Below are 19,680 nucleotides of genomic sequence, written 5' to 3' on the forward strand. Positions count from 1 at the left end.
AGGGTGCTGTTACAGAAAATTGCATCAGTGACACTCACTAACACTACCCTCATTTACGTTAGGGAAGGAATCAGAGAAAGGACTGTGTAGTGACAAGAAAAAAATAAAAAATGAATATTCCCCAATTATGTGACTATCGCCTAGTCCAAGATAGGGAGACATAACCTACCTTGTTTTATTCTAAATTCAGCTCACTGGCTTCTGGAGAGAAGTGAAAGGTTATTATATGGGTTTACTGGGAAAACCCAGATTTTATAAATAATTGCCTGTCAAACTGTTCAAGATAGACAAACATACAGCAGACCAACAAAAACATAATCTGTCATATTTCTGAGAGAAATGTATGTTGAGTCTTCATTCTCTGGGACTTTAAGTAGACCAGTAAAAACTAAGCGCCAGTATTTTTCCTTCTTATGCATATTTTAAAATGTAAAATGTGGGAGAGATACAGCTAAGGAAGGAATTTGGATTCCAGTACCCAGCGCCTGAAATGGTTTCTTCTGTCTATATGCCTGAAGATCGAAACCAAATACAATAAATGCTGGTGTCCTTCTAAAAAGTCTGGATGTTTACAGCAAGCATATAATTTTCCATGATTATGGACGCCAAGAAAAATAAGAATGATGATAAAAAGAAAAGTTTAATCATACATTTCAACAAGCACAGATGGAACATCAGAAAACTGTTTTCTTTTTTAATATACTGTATTGTACGCATTATTTTTAGTCCTTTACATACAGATTAATTCCAGAAGGACTGGCATGCAGCAGGTAAAAAAGGAGGCAGTTTATGGATGGCAGAAATATTGGATGCACTGAGATTACATTTACAATGCTTCACAATTTTTTGATCACAAGGAAGAGACACATGTTTTTAGTTTAATTTTTTTTTCGCAAGTGGGTCCAGGTACTGTCCAATGAAAACATTTATAAAGTATAAGACTGTATCAGAGAAGTGGCAGGAGTTGAAACCTCACATACTAAGCACAAAGGAGGAGACTGCTTACACTATATAGAAGTAATGCAGACAGTTGATCTCCTAGGTCTCCTGAGTGTTCTGTCTTTCTTAAAGGTTTAAGGCCCTGACTCTGCTTTGGGATACACTAGCGCTGACTTCTGTACCAATGGGATGCCATAGGGGCACAGTAGCAGATTCGGATGCAGAATCTGGGCCTAAGCCTTTTTGTCTCCTCAAGCGTGACCTTGGTTACTTCTATCTATGTACACTTTCCATGGGAAGAAAGGAATGTGCTTGTGAAGATATCAAAAACTGGAAGAGCAGAGAAGGGAAGAGGGCTAAAGGGAGAGCCAGAGTTTGAACAAAACAAAACAAGACCCCAAAACAAACCAAAAGAAAAAAAAAAACAAAGTGGAGCAACAGAAATTAAAAATAAATAGGGGCCTGGATTTTCTCCCATTAACATTAACAGGATCAGGGCCGTACAGCAGAGCACTTAAGCAGGGCTGTAACTTTAAGTACTTGAGTAGTCCCATTGAAATCAACAGAATACTATGCTTAAAGTTATACAGGTTTAAGTACCTTGTGAACTGGGGCCAAAAGAACAGATCCAATGATCATTAAAATCATAAGAAATATTCCCACTGATTTCAGGGGAGAGAAGAGGATAAGAAAAGAGATTTCAATATTAAGAATTTTCAGATTTCAGCATAGATGCTCCTTGGGACTCTAAAAATACTAATATTTAACTGAAACAAGAAGACCTGAAGTCATTTACTTGAAGTCTTCCTATCTGAAAAGGCTTCTTATCCGAACTTAGCTCATCTCCCCTCCTATGCATCATCCTCACTGAAAAACGCCTTGTTTGGCTAGAGAGGGTATTATTCTTTTAGCATTGTCTAAGAAATTGATTTGAGAGGAATTAAATGCAAAACAATGCAGTTTTACTTTTGAAAAAATAAGGCAAGCATAAATAATCATCCAAATCCTTGGCCTCTTTTTGCCTCAAACCTGCTTTACAAAACAACACATCTATTAAAACATACAGACTTCAAAAATAAAAAATGACACTGCACTTTAGATATGAGGGCTGACAGAAGTAAGCCCACTGCAAATTTCAAAATTGTGTGATCTGCATTCTTGTCCACCTACACACTATCCCAAACATCCTGCCATTAATTAGCTTAACATTCCAGCTAGTAAACAAGAATAACGATCGAGGGGGCTGGAAAAAGAGACGGAGTCAGCCAGTAGATAGTCACAACAAACCAGCCCACTCACTGGTACACAGACACATTAGAGCTTGTATTTTTTTTTCTTCCATGGAGGGGAAAAGAAAATCACCTTAATATAACACTGCCTTTCCTGTCACTGCAGCCACATCCATATTAGCAGGCAAGAAAAGTCATCCCATTTCTGCGGTAGGCACTCTGTCAAAGAAAGAGAAAATCTGTAATGAATTATCACATCAACACAAACAAGGGAAGGAGGCAGAGAAAGGCAAGGCTTTCTTCCTGTTTTGTAGACTATTCTGGCTGCAATCTAATAGTGTGCTTAATCTGAACATTTCTGGTCGGGAAGCAATAAGCAACCACTTTGTCTATTAAAAAATCAGTGTGGTTAACAAGTGGTTAGTGATTCTATTTCAAGAGAGCAACAGATATGCAAAAAGATGACATATTATTTTGTTAATTGCCTACAAAATATGTGGGGACAAAAAATATATTATTATGTTGAATCTGTTTGTCCTTTATAACCATGTGTTCTCTATTCACATCACTCAAGAATCACTTCTAACCTAAAAATCTTAATAGTCTATAAATTACTGACTCATTACAGCTTTTCCAGATTTAATTTATAGTCTGGGCCAAAAGCTATATAAACAGCCACTAGTATATCCTCCCAAAATCAAATTAAACTTTAAGGAGTTTTGTGCAGTACAGAAAACTTTGATCTCCCATATAGTGTAGCCTAGGATCAAGTCTTTCCACTGATAACGAAATGGGAGGGTTAAACAGTAGTTGAGAAAGAGAATTTTAATAAGAAATATTAGTAAGATATAGCATTATATCTTCTGTATACTTTAAACATCTCCTGAATTAATACAGGAAGTTATGCCTCCTTTACACAAAAACTGGATGCCACAAGTTTTAAGGGGATATTGTCAAGTTAAAATGCATATTGTTGAAAAATATTTCTTTATTTGTCATACTAATAACATCTTCAGAATGAAAGGATTTTAAATGACTTTCCCCATGCATACTGTTGGTTTACTTTCTGTTTGTCACTCAGCTTGGAAAATGAAAATAGATTATTCTGTTTCACTCTGCTTATACTCTAGTTCTTAGTCAGGTTCACTTTCTGCCTCTTATGTAGAGCCACATAGGAACTGTCATATACGATCAGATCGTTTAGTGCAACATCCTATCTCTGGAAGTGGTTATTATCAGCTGCCTCACAAGAAAAGCTAAAATGACCATAGCGGATAATTATGCATAAGAAGCATAATGCTCCAATGTGTGTGAGGAGTATGAGCAGACATTGCTGAGGAATATATTTATCTCCATACAGAACTTTTTTCTCCACTGAAGTTTTTGAAAAATGGTAGAAACATTTTTATTTTTCTTAGGTTTGGAAAACTTGGGACAGATTCTAATCTCAGTTCACAAAACCTAAATCTGGTGCCTATCACTGTAAATAGATGTCTCGTTAGTTGTACCTATCCATTACCACCTTTGTGTTTCTCTGGGTGTTTATGTATAAACTCTGAATTTATTTCCTAACTAATATGAGCATAATCTATTTCCCTCTTTGGAACTGGATACTGAATAATGGTGTTAAATGAGTCCAAGGGTTAGTCTTATATAACTTTTTGATGTAAATTATATATATATATATATATATATATATATATATATATATATACACACACACACACACACACACTGAATTTTAAGAGAACAGACTTAACACCACTAATCAATTTCTATAGAGAGACATTTTCAGGCATACTGAATATGCAAAGAGAAAACATACCAGCCATTTACTGTAGCACCCTCTATCATACAAGTCATACTACATTATACACATTGAACAGTATTAAAATAAAAAAGAACATTAGTATAAAGGATACACAGCCAGGCATCAGACAAGACAATACCACCACAAAAGACAATCGAAAAACCCAATACCCAAACATGAAATATACAAAAATAGGCCAGACAATAACTTTAATAAAAGGATACAATATATTCCCACAACCACAAGCATAAACTCCGAGGGAGTTTGGATCCACAGCTCGCCCAAACTATTATTGCTGGCATTTTGAAGTCCATGCAAAAATAATGCTTTAGTTCCTTGACCTCAATATTTTACAGAGTTTATAACCACAGCGACAACCTTTAACACATAAATATAATATTTAGGGCTACTGTGCAGTTTACATTGAGACAAATGAACCTGAGACTAATGTTGGATTCACATTAAAGATAAATGGTTATATTCTGTCCTGTTGGGGAAAGGATTTTTGGCTGAAAGGCAGACTCAGGCTTGGCTGTGCTCACCTGGGAAATAATCAAGCTTACAATTTTCCAACATAGGCAACATTATATATGGTTCCCTATACCCCCAAAGAGGTCATTTTAGAAGCAAGTTTCAGAGCAAGGAAGACATCTTCACAAAGCAGGACACTCCACTAGCCTATATTTAGCAATATATTATAGTTAGTGTCTGCTATAGTTAAGGCTGCAAATAAGTTTCCTACTTAACTCCCTGTTTTCACTCGTCCATCCTTAGCATGAAATTTTCCATTATTTAATCTCTGCCTGATGCTGAATTTTTCTGGAAAGTCTGAACAAAATCCCTTCAGCTGTTTTGGAGTTCAGAAAGAATGAAAACAAAACACTTCCCCTTCCAGTGCCTGCCAAAGTGATTTGCATCTATGCACATTTTATTGAATAACTTATTTATAAATGAGTGCCACTCATTTGCAGTGGTCTTAAAATAATTTACCTAAACTTGGGCTGTACCTCCAACCTCATCCCAAAGGGAATGTTTCCGGAATGGGTCCTTTATAGCAGCAGGCAGCATGAATCACCCGGTTCCACAGGAAGACAGCACTTCTACCTAGTTCTGATATATCAGGACATCAGACCTTAACATCTAAACACGGTTATGCATAGGAAAGCTATTTTACAGGTATCTAAAATTTATTAGTCAGAATATTTATCTCTAAGGTCTATGACAGTTGGATTCACAGTATTGAAAGCCATGGCTCTCCAGACTAAGATATGTGAAAAACAATGCCAACAGGTGTTTTACAAATTCTTTATACAATTCTAAAAACATTTTCTTTTTTCAAACAGGAGATCAGCTATGGTGTGGCATAAAATAAAGGGTTTGGCCAGATTCTTATGTACACCAAGGCTACCGTATATCACTCTGGCAGCATACAGCGGTCTTGGTGTAAACGAAGATCCAGCCCTTTTTCTTCACTTGTCTGAAATGACTTGTAGACCCAACCCCTGGCTTCCCACTTCTAAGTAACATGGCAATCCCAAACGCACGCCAATAAAACCTTTACACCACACTGTAGCCTCATGTATCCTCTGTATGTGTATCTTTCTTTCTTTCTTTAAAAGAGTCACATCATCAATCTCTCAGGAACAGTTACAGCCCTTAATTTATTTAAGCAGATTTATACTTGTTGATAGCAAGAATGTCCTTCTCTAGAACTCCTACCGTTACTCAATAATGCAAGTCATCTAGCAAATTGAGTTTTTAGAAACAGTATGAAGTCACTGGCATTATTTCTGTGTGTTGCCAGGAGGAGAAAGGGAAGATCACTGTTGTGCTACCTCTCAGTCATGTGCAAGCAACTCCATTCCTTTATCTGTGTTTGGATGAGAGAGGGCAGAACTGTTTATCTAGCTACAAAATGGAAGCTGCATACTATTATGATGCAGATTTAGAAACCAAGCCTGAAAAATAGGTATTCTGTCAGCGACAGTACTTGGTCCTGCTGTGAAGGCAGGAGACTGGACTCGATGACCTTTCAAGGTCCCTTCCAGTTCTATGAGATAGGTATATCTCCATATAATAGGTATTCACCAAATGACTCCTTGAATGCTACAAAAAGGGGCTCTAATCTTTTTGCCCTACACATTTTTCTTATTCACATTAGTGAGAGATGTGCAAAGAAACAAAGGGAAGAACACCACTCCTATCCCATAATAAGTGCCCAGAGTCATTCAGAATAGAACACAACTTACTATACATCCAACAGCCATCGCAATGTCACTTTATTGAATGGGTGTCACCAGGTTTTTCAACACAGACATTGAAGCAGTGAGTCACAGAGGTGAGCCTGAACCAAACCCAAGAATTTGAATACTCCTGAATTTGTAAGAACTCCAGATCAGAATCCTAACGCTGCTGGACAGACCCAGCTCTAGTTCAGTTCTATTATTGCATGAATTATTTCACTGCAGTAACATGATACTGAGCTGAGAAAGAAACAGATGTGCCATGATTTTTGAATTGGTTGGCTTGGGTTAAATCTTTCACTGGGTAAAAATTGAAACTTTTCTGAGTAGCACAACCCCGGTGTACATTCCAAGTGCTAAAGTATATTGGGCCAAATTCTCGACTGGTGTAACTCTGCAGTTCCATTCACTTCTGTGGAGATGCCCAATGAGCTGCCATGTGATTGACACCCATGGTCTATACTGATTATGTATATGCTTCAGAGAGCAATTCAGGGTGCTGATGAGCTTATAAGGTTGTAATTGGTATGGAACCTAACTATGTGTGAGATCAACTGTTGCCCAAATCAGCCATTTTGGACATTAAAATTTTAGGTTTTTGTATTGGCATGTAACAGCTCAAATGCTGTCGCAACACAACTTTGAGAAGGGCATAACCCCTTAAGGCTGTTTTGCATGGATGGTCTCCAGATGAAGCACATGAAGGAAAAGGGCATGCGACTGAGGAAAATTTGGGGGAAGGGATAGCTCAGTGGCTTGAGCATTGGCCTGCTAAACCCAGGGTTGTGAGTTCAATCCTTGAGGGGGCCATTTAGGGATCTGGGGGCACAAAAAATAGCTGGGGATTGGTCCTGCTTTGAGCAGGGGGTTGGACTAGATGACCTCCTGAGGTCCCTTCCAACCCTGATATTCTATGAAAAATTGTCTCTCTCTGAATTAAGGGCCCTTCCTATCCAAGTTGGGCAACAGCTTTTTCAAAACTAGGTGGCTTGCTTTCTTGTTGTCATTGTGTATGTGGGTGGGCAAGTGATTTGATTACAAAGCGAATGGCGGATTGAGACACCAAAATCAAAGCAAAAGCCTTGGCTGAACTTCATCAGCAAGCATAAATACAAATAGGCTCCACATCTTGTTTGTGATATACCATGGGATTTTCCTCCTTTTAATAATTTTGCTCTAACCTCTGATATTTGCATACATGTAAATTGAACCATATGAGTTTAATTTGTCTCTGATATAGGACTTGTATGGAAAACTTTTTCATTAAATATTTCTCCTTCTGCATTTTTACAATTTTACTGTGCAAATCAGGGAGGATTATCTCTCAGACAGGGGAAGCCTCTATTTGAGAACAGTGGAGGGACCCCTGTCCTCTAAGTAAGAGACATTCTTGGATCAGATATTGGCTGGCAGGATGGAAAAAAGGATGTATCATTAACTTTCAGTCCATTCCAAATAACCTGGAACCCATAAAACACAAAGATACTCTAATTTTAAATATGTTCTTTCCCCCCATTTCTTCTTTCCATTTTCTTTGTGGAATGTTAACTTTGAAACTTCATAAGCCCCCAAATATCAAACAAGTCATTTTGGATAGATTCGTAACTCTTTGAACACAGAAATATCTACATTAAAAACCCCAGTGATTAAAAGGTTACTCTTCTAATTTCTCCAGCCTGCTTCATCAAACCACATGCAAAAAAGTGTCAGGTTATTTAGAGATTACAATAAAAATTAACGTAAGGGGCTAAGTATGAACAGCATTGTAGAAAAAAGAAAATCCATATGTCATTTAGAATTAGTTGCTTCTGTTTAGGTCCAATTTAACCTATGCGGATATGAACTATCCTTACGAAAAATACATATAGATACAAAAGAAGTATAATACTGTATTCCTCTTCTTTAATTTGTGACAATAGCAATTAAAGCTCTACTTCAACTACCCCATGTTAAATCAGTAGTCATAGCACAGATGTCTGATATTATTCCAACTGTGTGTATTATTTATATAAGTGCCTAGTATATACTGTTGGCATTATACAAAAAATGAATAATAAATACCACATATGTATCCATGCGTGGCAATGCTGAGCCATCCAAATTCTGCTCTCTGCTGCATTCATGCATCTTTACTGATTTAATTTATGTTAGCACTGGATGAACAGTGCTGGAAAATGTAGTATCTATCCATAAAATAGTGAGCTCATCAGTAGTGACTCACCTATATGCTTCAACCTAGTTCTAGTCACATCTAGGGGTAGGCAAAAACTTCAGCATTTGTGCCTATTTTTTCCTTGACTGTTGAGACTGCTAATAAGGGTCAATTTACAACAGTGGCTTCTGTGATGTGGACGTTTTCCCACTAGAAATTGGACAAAAAACACCAGCACATTTTATGAAGGCAACCACAAGCAAACACTGATAAAAGTGCAGCCTCGAAAAACCACTCTTCAACAATCTGCAACAAAATGCTTTTCACTGAAGTCAGTTCTGGGATTCTGCTTACTGTCTATCTGCCAATGGTGTCAACTTTGTAATAACCACACAGAACAGGGCTGCTGTATCAAGATGCACATGTACCCTACCCAAGTCTGTTAAAGAAAATTGCTTACACCCCAAATTCAAAAAAAGCAGCAAAGAATCCTGTGGCACCTTATAGACTAACAGACGTTTTGCAGCATGAGCTTTCGTGGGTGAATATCCACTTCGTCGGATGACTTGCTTTCGACTAAGTGGGTATTCACCAACGAAAGCTCATGCTGCAAAACGTCTGTTAGTCTATAAGGTGCCACAGGATTCTTTGCTGCTTTTACAGATCCAGACTAACACGGCTACCCCTCTGATATTTGACCCCAAATTCAAAGTAACTTAAAAAAACCCTTGTTTTCTGTTGCTGAGAACAACAATTATAAAGGCATTTTATTTTATTTTTAAACAAGAGACAAACTATGGTGTGGCAGAAAATAAAGGGTTTGGCCAGATTCTTATTTACACCAGGGCTACTTGTTTACACCAAGACTGTTGCAGAGAATAACAAAAAATCCCTAATAACAGTCTCTGTTCATATATAGGACCTATGAAAAACAAAGACCAAATTCTGATCTCAGTTACCCATTGACGTTTCACAGGGGAAACAGTTGACTTTGGCTTGTGTACTGTCATTCAGCTAATTTTACCAGCTTGGAACACTGCAGGTAACTATCAAATGCTGTTTTCAGGGCTGTGCTGACATCCTCATAATGAAGGAAATTAAAGCAAAGGTATGATGGGTTTCTGCCGTAGTAAAAACGGGGGTATCAATGTTTCCAAAAAGAAAAAGAACAAGATTGGTAGGGAGAGAAACATCATTTTAAGTTTCTGAGAGGGTACTTTAAACAATGGAGAGTGAAGGAAAAAATTGAACTATAAAGCAAAACTTGGCAGCATAGTAAATTGCAAAACAAACATACTTTTCCAAAGTCCTTTTTATCATTGCCACCAACTTTAATAGACTTATTTGTCTGAGAAAGAGAAATTCTTTTGCATTGTTAAAGAAAACGAGACATTGCTTAGTATACTGAAAAAAAAATCCTTCTCTGACTCTTATTTCATGTAGCCCAAAAACTTTTCCCCAGCACAGTCTTCTTCAGGGGTCTTTGCTTCTCCACCCAAACCAGTACAGCAGCAGATCAATAGGCCCACCCACTGCCCCAAAGTCTCTGTCCACAATAGCACACAAGGATTCCTCCCATGGAGCTTCACCCCACTGTATAAGAACATAAGAAATGGCCAGAGTGGGTCAGACCAATGGTCCATCTAACCCAGTATCCTGTCTTCTGATAGTGGCCAGTGCCAGGTGCTTCAGAGGGAATGAACAGAACAGGCCATTGTTGAGTGATCCATCCTCTGTTGTCCACTCCCAGCCTCTGGTATAAAAGTAATATGCACCCCTGAGTGGGCTATCAAAAGCTTGGCCTGTCCAACCCGGTAGAACTGCAACAGGGACACTCTGTATCCATAAAGGTGTGGGGAAGAATTTTGCCCCTTAACAATTTTACTTATTTATATCAAACTGGGTTGATAAAGAGTGCTGGAGTGATATGCTGAAGTGTCCTCTTTTGATATTTCTCAACTTGTTGGATTTAACTGTATTGCAACCATAACATATGTATGGGAAGTTTATTAGATCTGAGAATGAGGTAAAAGTTTTGAGACACCTGGGGAGGAGAACTTTAATATATGGTTGGATTCTGAAAACTACCGTTTATAACTCAGAGCACTGTGTAGAGACTTAGTCACAGAACTCCCATGTGAAAATGTACTGCAAACTTTTGGACCTCCTTGGACTTGTGACATAGATTAATTCTACATGAAATGGCCTGACTGGACTCCTCTCCAAGGGCAGATACTTTTGGCCTTGCAAGGTTTCATTTTAGTTGCTGATGGGGCTCAGGCTGTTACTTTGGCCAACACAGAAAAGAGTTTAATTTCTCTAAATGTCATTATGCCTCACAATCCCTGCTTGTGTACTGAAAACAATTTTCTTGGTAGCGAGACAGTGTGGTCCCGTGACTTGAACACAGGGGTACAAGCCAGGAAGAGTTGGGCTCCAATCCCAGCTCTGACACTTACTTGTTGTGTGGCCTCAGACAAACCACTTAACTCTTCTTTGTTTCTATTCTCCCCATCTTTGAAATGGGAATACTACCACTCACCAAGCCCAGTTCTGAGGATTGATTGATTACAGAGCTAAAGTTTGCACAGCACTGAAAATATAGCATTCTATATAATTATTATTTTTATTAGATTATTTCTTCCCACCAGTTCTTATGTCTAAAATACTACATTTATGGAGGCAGATGTTGAAATCAGCAGCTACTAAATTAGAGGAATGGAACTTTGTTTGAAATGAATTAACTGGTTTAGGAAAAACAATAGCTTATAAAAGTCCTTTACCTTTACTCAATCATTTCTTGGGATTTGATTAACTCCTTTTTAAAGGTTAAACTGAAACACAGTTTCCACAGAAATCTTGCAACTTATTCCCCCTCTCCCCCAAATGTATTCTATGAATGGTGCATTCAATATATGTAATTTTGTATTCTTTCTTTAATCCGATGAATCATTTTATCTGGGAAAATAAGACCCTGTCCAATAGCAGAGTGCAGAAAGTTGTTCTGCAAACAGAGAAATTTTCTCAGGCTCCAAGGCCATTGCTGGTAGAAGCATTTGGGTGCGGCCAGTTCTATTACTGGTCAGCACTCATTACTGACTGATGCACTCTGTTTCCAGTGGGGTTCTTGTTCACCATAGCAGTGGGAGGTAAGAGGAGTTAAGGTAATGCATCAGTGGTTGCCAGTGGAGGAGATGGGAAGAAAAAAAGCAAAAGAAATATACTATTTCAATCAAAGTCAGAAATTTGTAGAAGTGGTTTTGGTCTCAAATATAGAAAAAATATTTATCCAAGAAACTCCTACTCGGGTGCGAACATCCTACTTCGAGTGGGATTTTATTTGGCAAAGTGCTGTGAAAGAGTGGAAGCTAATACAGAGCATGTCTATAAACAAATATATTTATTTAGTACAGATTGACACATTCACTAGAGTATTTCAATGATTACACGTGTAAAACTATTTCCTATAGTGGTTTCCTTTTGTGATTCTGCTAATTTATTCAATTCCACCCAATTTTCATGCATTGAATGTTATGAGCTATTTCAGCCACCCAGACTGAAATGTGAATTTGGAGACTACATGCCTGTTTTTACATTAAATCTTCTACACATAATTATTTGGTAATATTAAGATTTGAACTCAAATGGAAGCCAACCAACATTTTAGTAGCTTAAAAAAATCATACAGGATGAATTCTGCCCTGAGGAGAAGAATTAAGAGCCAAATCCTAAGCACCTTTACTCAGGTTTTATTCACCCCTCTCAGGCAAAACTTGCATAGACTGCAGTTAGCCTGATTAAAAACAGAGGAACATACATTCTGCAATCCTTACTCAGGAAAAACTCCCTTTGACATTAACAGGAAGGAATTTTACCAGCGTAAAGACTGTGGTATTTGGTCCTGAGTAAGATTTCAGGATTAGTTTCTAAAATGGAACCAAATCTATCTTTCATAAGTATTTCTATATCACCCATTGCTGTAGACCAGGGGTCTCAAACACGCGGCCCGCGGGCCGCATGCGGCCCGCGGAGCTCTTCCCTGCGGCCCGCGGAGCTCCCCCACCAGGGCCGGCTCTAGAGTGGGGAGCCCAGAGCCTTTTAACTCCCAGCCGCGGCTGGGAATCGGAAGGCTCCGAGCTGCCCGCGCGGCGGGGAGCCCAGAGCCTTTTAACTCCCAGCCGCGGCTGGGAATCGGAAGGCTCCGAGCTGCCCGCCGCGGCGGGGAGCCCAGAGCCTTTTAACTCCCAGCCGCGGCTGGGAATCGGAAGGCTCCGAGCTGCCCGCCGCGGCGGGGAGCCCAGAGCCTTTTAACTCCCAGCCGCGGCTGGGAATCAGAAGGCTCCGAGCTGCCCGCCGCGGCGGGGAGCCCAGAGCCTTTTAACTCCCAGCCGCGGCTGGGAATCAGAAGGCTCCGAGCTGCCCGCCGCGGCGGGGAGCCCAGAGCCCTTTAACTCCCAGCCCCGGCAGGCTCCGAGCTGCCCGCCGCGGCGGGGAGCCCAGAGCCTTTTAACTCCCAGCCGCGGCTGGGAATCAGAAGGCTCCGAGCTGCCCGCGGCGGCGGGGAGCCCAGAGCCTTTTAACTCCCAGCCACGGCTGGGAATCAGAAGGCTCCGAGCTGCCCGCGGTGGCGGGGAGCCCAGAGCCTTTTAACTCCCAGCCGCGGCTGGGAATCAGAAGGCTCCGAGCTGCCCCCCGCGGCGGGGAGCCCAGAGCCCTTTAACTCCCAGCCGCGGCTGGGAATCAGAAGGCTCCGAGCTGCCCGCAGCGGCTGGGAATCAGAGGGCTCCTGGCGCTTCCCGCCGCCAAGCCGCCAAACAGCTGTTGGTGGTGCTTAGCACTTTCCAGGAAGGAGGGGGGAGGAGCGGGGAGCCGCGCACTTAGGGGACGAGGTGGAGAAGAGACAGGGCAGGGGCGGAGCCTCATGGAAGGGGTGGATTGGGGGTGGGGCCAGGGGCAGCAAGGGGGCGTGTCAGTGATGCGGCCCTCGGGCCAATGCACTCGTCCTCATGCGGCCCTCGGGGTCATTTGAGTTTGAGACCCCTGCTGTAGACTAAGCACTGATGTAATTTATCCTGTAATACTAATCTTTTACCAGAAGTATACATTACTTTGTGACATTTGTAACATTTTAATTTGAGATGGACTGAAACCTAAACAGGACACCTGACTCTCCCTGAACTTTGGGAGAATTTGGATCCAGTTCTGAACTTACTTTGTCGTTGCTATGCCAGAACTGGAACACCACATTCAAATATCTGCAGCCTTTACGGCTAAGGCCCATTTCTGAATTAAACTCTAACCAGACTATATTCTATTAGAATTATTTGATCTTCAGTTATACTCGGCACTTCTAATTAAGTATTGAGGGTTACTTTTTATGTGCTGTATGCACAGTACTTTACCTACTGTGTGCACAATGCAATATACCAATTAAAAATGTGAAGGATGACAATTAAACACTGGTGGGACATCAACTCATCTATTCTGCAAGTTTTGCTTCTGATCGTTGACAACCATAACAAAATCTCTCTTCCTTAAACAACCACCCAAATTAATTTAGCCTTGCTCAAGTATCTTTTCTGTTGACACACCAGACTAAAGAGTATTACATGTCAAAGTAATGAAAAGTACATAGTTGTGCAAACACAATATCTAAGCAGTGGATCATGGGATGAAAACAGTCTAAAATATAGATAAATTAGCATAATGCAAAATGTATGTGAAGAGAAGACCATCTCAATAATAAAAACGATCAGCTTGCCCACAGACACTGGCTGATCCACTGACTGAGCCTTTGTGATAATATCTCATGCTTTTCACCATCTCCTACTAGTATATAACTAAGATCTCAATACCAAGTTATGCTCAAGAATCACCTGCATCTATTTTGTTAAGGACCAGATTTTGGATTGCTCTTTTCCAGATGTGCAAGTCAGGGAGGGCAAAAAGAGTATTTTCCCATTTCCACAACTCATGCTGTGGATCACCATTACAATCTCTATGCTCCCTGAAGTACAGTGACTGCCCCCTACTACTCCCCTTGGTCTGCAAGCCATCCCCAAAGGGGAAGTGTCATGGCTCCTCCCTCTACCCAACACTAGCAAGTGGAGCTGGCTAGCTGCAGAGAGGAGTGCCTGCTTCACTCCTTTAAGTGGTGGCACTGCAGGAGTACTCCTCAGTGTGTACTTGGGAGCTGAAAACATGAAAGGTTGCTGCACACGGAAGCATCAACAGAACCACACAGAGATACAAAATAATCTTTGTTGTATCCAATCCAAAGAGGAAGACCAAAAAAAAAAAAAAAGAGAGACTCTGAAAACTTCTTAGGTATAACTATACATCTCAGAATCCAGGATAGTAAGTCACTCGTGGATGAAAGGGAGGAACGGTGATGGGCTCTCATGTGAGGAAGGCTAGGCTCCTTGTGTCTTCACGAGGGACCATCCCCATTCATAAACTGGTGAAGTTGTCTGAGAAGATGGGGGAAACATGCCATCCCACTCCCTCTGATCTGGTTCAAGTTATCCATAAAAACTTTCCAAGTGTCTGCCTGTTTTTCTACCATTTTTAATTTGTCCATCATTTTCGTAACATATATAAGTTATTCTGCTGAGCTAATGATCCACAATTCACTTCAACATCCCTCTCCCATTTATTGTATTTGCTATACTAGTCATCACTTAACTGCACCTTCTTTTGAAGTGTCTGGGACTGGCCAATGTCAGGGACAGAGTAGTGGACTAGATGGACCCATTAGTTTGATCCATCATGGCAAAATCTATGCTCTTAAACAAAACTAGCCATTTAATATTTCCTTTGTATACAGTATTACAGCAGAAATGCATAAGTTTAAATCTACAACTAGTATTTGTCTAGCAACAAACTGGCTGGGCTGTGAGATTCCCCTGGCTGACTGCCATTGTTCAATCATTTAAATATAGGTTTATGAATGGGGAGAGATTGATTACCCGCTCATAACTCCATCAAGGGCTTGCAGTGATATCACAACCCATTTTTTAAAATCATATATTGCAAAATATTTAAATCCCATAGGAAAGATTTTTTTTAAATAAGTACTTCTTTGATGTAAGAACATTTTGATTTGTGTGCATGCTGACACCAGAACAGCTCCATTACTGTGTGTATTCATTTATCATGAGTGCAAAGTTGATCTCATTAGGATGTGGGATTATTGCAGCAAGTATCTTTCACATACACTAATTACACTGACAGCAATTACTTCATTTCAGATATTGGGTAAGCAAAAACAGTAAGCAAGCACTAAGCATGATCGCTTGTTTTCTCAATAAAGAACACTTAATTAAGTTGAATCCCAAAAGGTAAGTTTTGTTTAATTAAAAAAAAGGGGGCGGGGGAGAGAGAACCATTTCTTGAGCCACATTGAACTTTCTACTTTCACAGTAAAGCATACAGGGACCCTGTGGATCCAGGCTTGGGGCAGAGAAAGGATGTGGTGCTTATGCTGCATTATTCCCCGTGATGGTGCTGCTCCCTTTTCCCTTGCTTTCTTTCGCTGCACAATGGCTTGTGGTAAGGCTGGAGTGTCAAGTCCAGGCTTTCAGCCCTACAGTAGCTCTGGATTTCCTGGCTTTTGTGGGTTTAAATCAGACCCTTAACATTACTTATATGCATTTGTTTTGGGTAATTGACATTAATTTTCAGGTTGCATCACTGGCATCAATCAGCAAGCTTCTCCAAGGACTGGAGTTAAGGGGCCACAATAAAGGGAAAGACATTGTTTCTTTTGTTTTATTTTTGGAAACATTTTAACTACCATATACTTTTCCAGTTGCTGTTATATTCATTTTGCACAATGCAGGATAAAACGTTAGCGTCTGTCTTGCTGAAAAGATTATTTTGGCATTTCTGCAAACGACCTGGATCTGGAGAGTGTGATAATCAACATCTCTGCAAAGTCAGGTTGATACACTGGACCTACATAACGCTAAAACAGCAGAACATTGCTTTTCGGGAAGATACATTGCCAGCTATAGATGTTTTCCATATGGAACATGGAAAGTCACAGACCCCCACGCATCAGTAGTCTCACATCGTAGAACACATCCACAGACAACACTGCTATAAGTGACATTCAGCAGCAGCCTCCATTACCATGTAGTGCGGAGGAACAAGTAGATTTTCATTGCACACGATAGGAAAATGCACTAGTGCAGTCTGTGTATTGTGACAAATCTGACATTTTCAACCTCCTATTTTGCTGGTGTTCTGCATACCTATTCAGGTGATGGGTCTAGAGAGGCCAACGTGATCTTCTGAGGCTAAAATGACAAAATCATCTTACTCTGAAGATGGGTTAACTATTGCAGGAGATCACTTCAAGGTTTCAATGCTGCAAATCAGCAGCTGGCGTTCAACAAGAGCCCTACAAAAAATCCTCATGAAAATGGAGCAGAAACTTTTGCTGTATGAATTACTGAGTCTGCAGTGAGGAGGACCTAAGGGAATTCAATAAGGCTAGTTCTATTTTGCCAGCAAAATAGTGCAAAGTCAGATGTGAAAGCCTACCTGAGGTCCTCCATAACAAACATATTTTGGGGTAGGGAGAAGTTCATGTTTACACCCACACTTCATGTCATCAGGGCCAATGCATACTGCATATACAATTAAAATATACTTCAATACAGAGCCATATCTTCAAAAGAGCACAGAGTTATATTTTCAGGTGCTCAATATTGACAACTGGGGCAAGATTTTCAAAAGAGCTCAGCTCCCACTTAGGCACCAAAATAAGAACCAGATTTTCAAAACCACTCAGCACCATGTGATACACATGTCCAGATTTTCAAAAGAGCACAGTGTCCAATGTGCACCCAATGTGCTGCATTATTCTGCAAATCTGACCACTTATTTTAGTGCCTAAATGGGAGCTGAGCTCTTCTGAAAATCTGGCCGTGAATGTGGATGCTGAATGCTTTTGAAAATTCTGCCTATAGCATATCCATTTTGGGTCTGTACGTACACAACTACACAAAAATCTACAATTGGCTTGGCTCAGAGGAAAGAAAAATTAACCACCACCAAAAATGCTTCAGGTAAAAACAGTTTATTGACAGAAGCCTTCTGCTTCCGTCAATACTGCAGAATCTGAGAAACTATTTTTAGCCTGAGGCAATATTGTACTATTAGTGTCCTCCAGGCTAGGCAATAATTGTAAAGCCATACATATTTAGTAATGTACATATGTTACCATATAATAATTGGCGCCATTTCTATAACATATAAAACTATACTGGAGATTCTCATAGCAGACTAGAGGTTTTAGCCATGCTACTCTCAAATGGGAACTGCGTGGTTAAATCCCCTAAGTTGGCTTTGAAATTCTCAAACAATATCTCCTTTGAATTTTATTCTGCCTTCTTTCCCTTTTCTTTTCAGTTTTCTTCTAGATCGTGTTGCACTTTTTCACCAGTCTGTCATTTCATCTCTGTTTGCCCCCTCAGACTAATTGTTTAGAATATATAAAACATCCAACTTAACTGAAATCTTCTCTAACTCATCTTTCTTCAGGATATTTTCTTTTCTTAGGCAGCTCTTTTTCCTGTTTTCCCCTCTATGCCTCTATTGTTACTTTTAAAATCCTTTATCCCGGTGTGCCTCTCCCTCACCTTAGTTAAACCTCTCCCTCTATTTGTGTCTCTGCCCTTTCACATCACTTTAGTCAACCCAACCCTGCTTACAAGCCTCCATATCTCAATCTTTCCTTCCCTTTCCGCCTCCACCATCATTATTATTATTATTGTGTCTCAGTGACTCTTGTGTCAACACTCTCTCCTGTTTCTCCCATATTCTCTCTCCACTTCTTCCAGGACTCCTCTCCTTTAGTCCCTGGATCTTACTGGCACCACCCAAGAGTGGGGCCGCACTGTGACTGGATCCTAGACAACACCTGCTTTATCCTCTCCTGCAGGCAGTTCTAGTTCTACTGTAGAGCCATATAGCTAGATCTGCAGAAAATTGGACTTACTGTTTATCATGTGGAGCAGGAGGGCTGTGGCAGCAGAAAAAGGAGCACTGAGAATGGAGGAGGGTTTAACCATCTAGTAAAAGAGTCAGGATGATTATAAAAGGAACATTTTTGGAGGGGGCGGCTAGATATCTTTCATGGGGGAACTGGAGACAGTTTGAAAGCAGAGGAGTAGGGGCACTTCTGATGGGGATTTTGTGAGTGTTGCAACCTGGAGCAGGTCACATTGCTTGTGGAGAGCCAGCAGCCGGGAAGGGTATTTGGTAGCTGGGTTAGGTGGGGTGCAATATTTTCTAAGGTTGCTGACACATAGAAGCAGCCAGTCCTCTCCTTCTGCCTGTGCTCTGAGGATGGGGGGCTCTGGGACACTTGAGGTTGGCTCATTAGTTTTCTCTTTCTTGTGTTACAGGGATGGGGTTCCATAGCAGCGAGCCCCCAAAGCACAAGGCAGTTGCACACTCCCCACATACGTAGGTTCAGCCTTAGAGCCCAAACATCAGTGGAGAATTCAGTTTTCTTTTTATTGGGCCCTTTGCTTAAGGAGAAAAAAGAGTGGGAAAAAAGACACATACACCTGATGCCCAAGGAAAGCATGTTTGTGCCTAATCCACTGCAAAAACTGGTCAAGAACAGCTCATATTCCTGAAAATATCCCCCCATAAATGTTTCTGATGTCAGTGAAAAATTGGAGCTTCCACCACAGAACTGCTGGCCTCATAGCTTGGCCTTGCTCTGGAACTAGACTAATTCACAAACTGCACTTTATAGCAAGTTTATATTTGTTTTTCATGAATCAGTGTTACTTGGTTGTCTGCACCATTTCCCTTTTCCTTTGTCTTCAGCTCTCATGGGTCTGAGTCAATGAGAACTGTGTAATTAAATCTTATGGAACTCTTTGAAAATGCAAAGATGTCATATACCAGGGTATTCTCTCTGGGTGAAATGCACCCCTCCAAATAGAGTTTAGATGGTGCAAACCCTTCTACTCACTCTCTGCCCAGGGGTGAATTTCACCCCCCGGGCAATCAGTTCTAAGTGGCTCCTCAGCCACACCATTTTATTTAGTGCTCATAGGAGGTACCAGACTGACAGAGAACTGAATCCCTTTTTCATCCACAAAACAATCAGTACAAACTTCTCCATGCTGCCCCAATGAAGTGTCTCAGTCTCAATGGGGAAGGAGGAGAAAGTATTCCAGTCTCCATTACTGATTCAGTCCTTGGCCTCTGTGCTGAAACTACCTACCACGGTGCCAAATGGGGTGTTGGTTTTGTGTTGTGGATATTTTTCAGCAAAGCATT

General features: G+C 40.6%; 1 protein-coding gene across 9 annotated transcripts in view; it reads right to left on the bottom strand.

The window, feature by feature from the left end:
* Positions 1-626: 626 nt before the first annotated feature.
* SUPT3H (SPT3 homolog, SAGA and STAGA complex component) overlaps positions 627-19,680 on the bottom strand; it is a 455,041-nt gene continuing 435,987 nt past the window's right edge. For all 9 annotated transcript variants that reach the window (XM_045009237.1, XM_045009238.1, XM_045009239.1 and 6 more), the window contains one exon: positions 627-2,387. In XM_045009237.1, the coding sequence (XP_044865172.1) occupies positions 2,326-2,387 (62 nt within the window). In that variant the 3' untranslated portion in view covers positions 627-2,325. The remainder of the gene's footprint in view (positions 2,388-19,680) is intronic.

The sequence above is a fragment of the Mauremys mutica genome, chromosome 3 (assembly GCF_020497125.1).
Source record: "Mauremys mutica isolate MM-2020 ecotype Southern chromosome 3, ASM2049712v1, whole genome shotgun sequence".
Taxonomy (NCBI): domain Eukaryota; kingdom Metazoa; phylum Chordata; order Testudines; family Geoemydidae; genus Mauremys; species Mauremys mutica.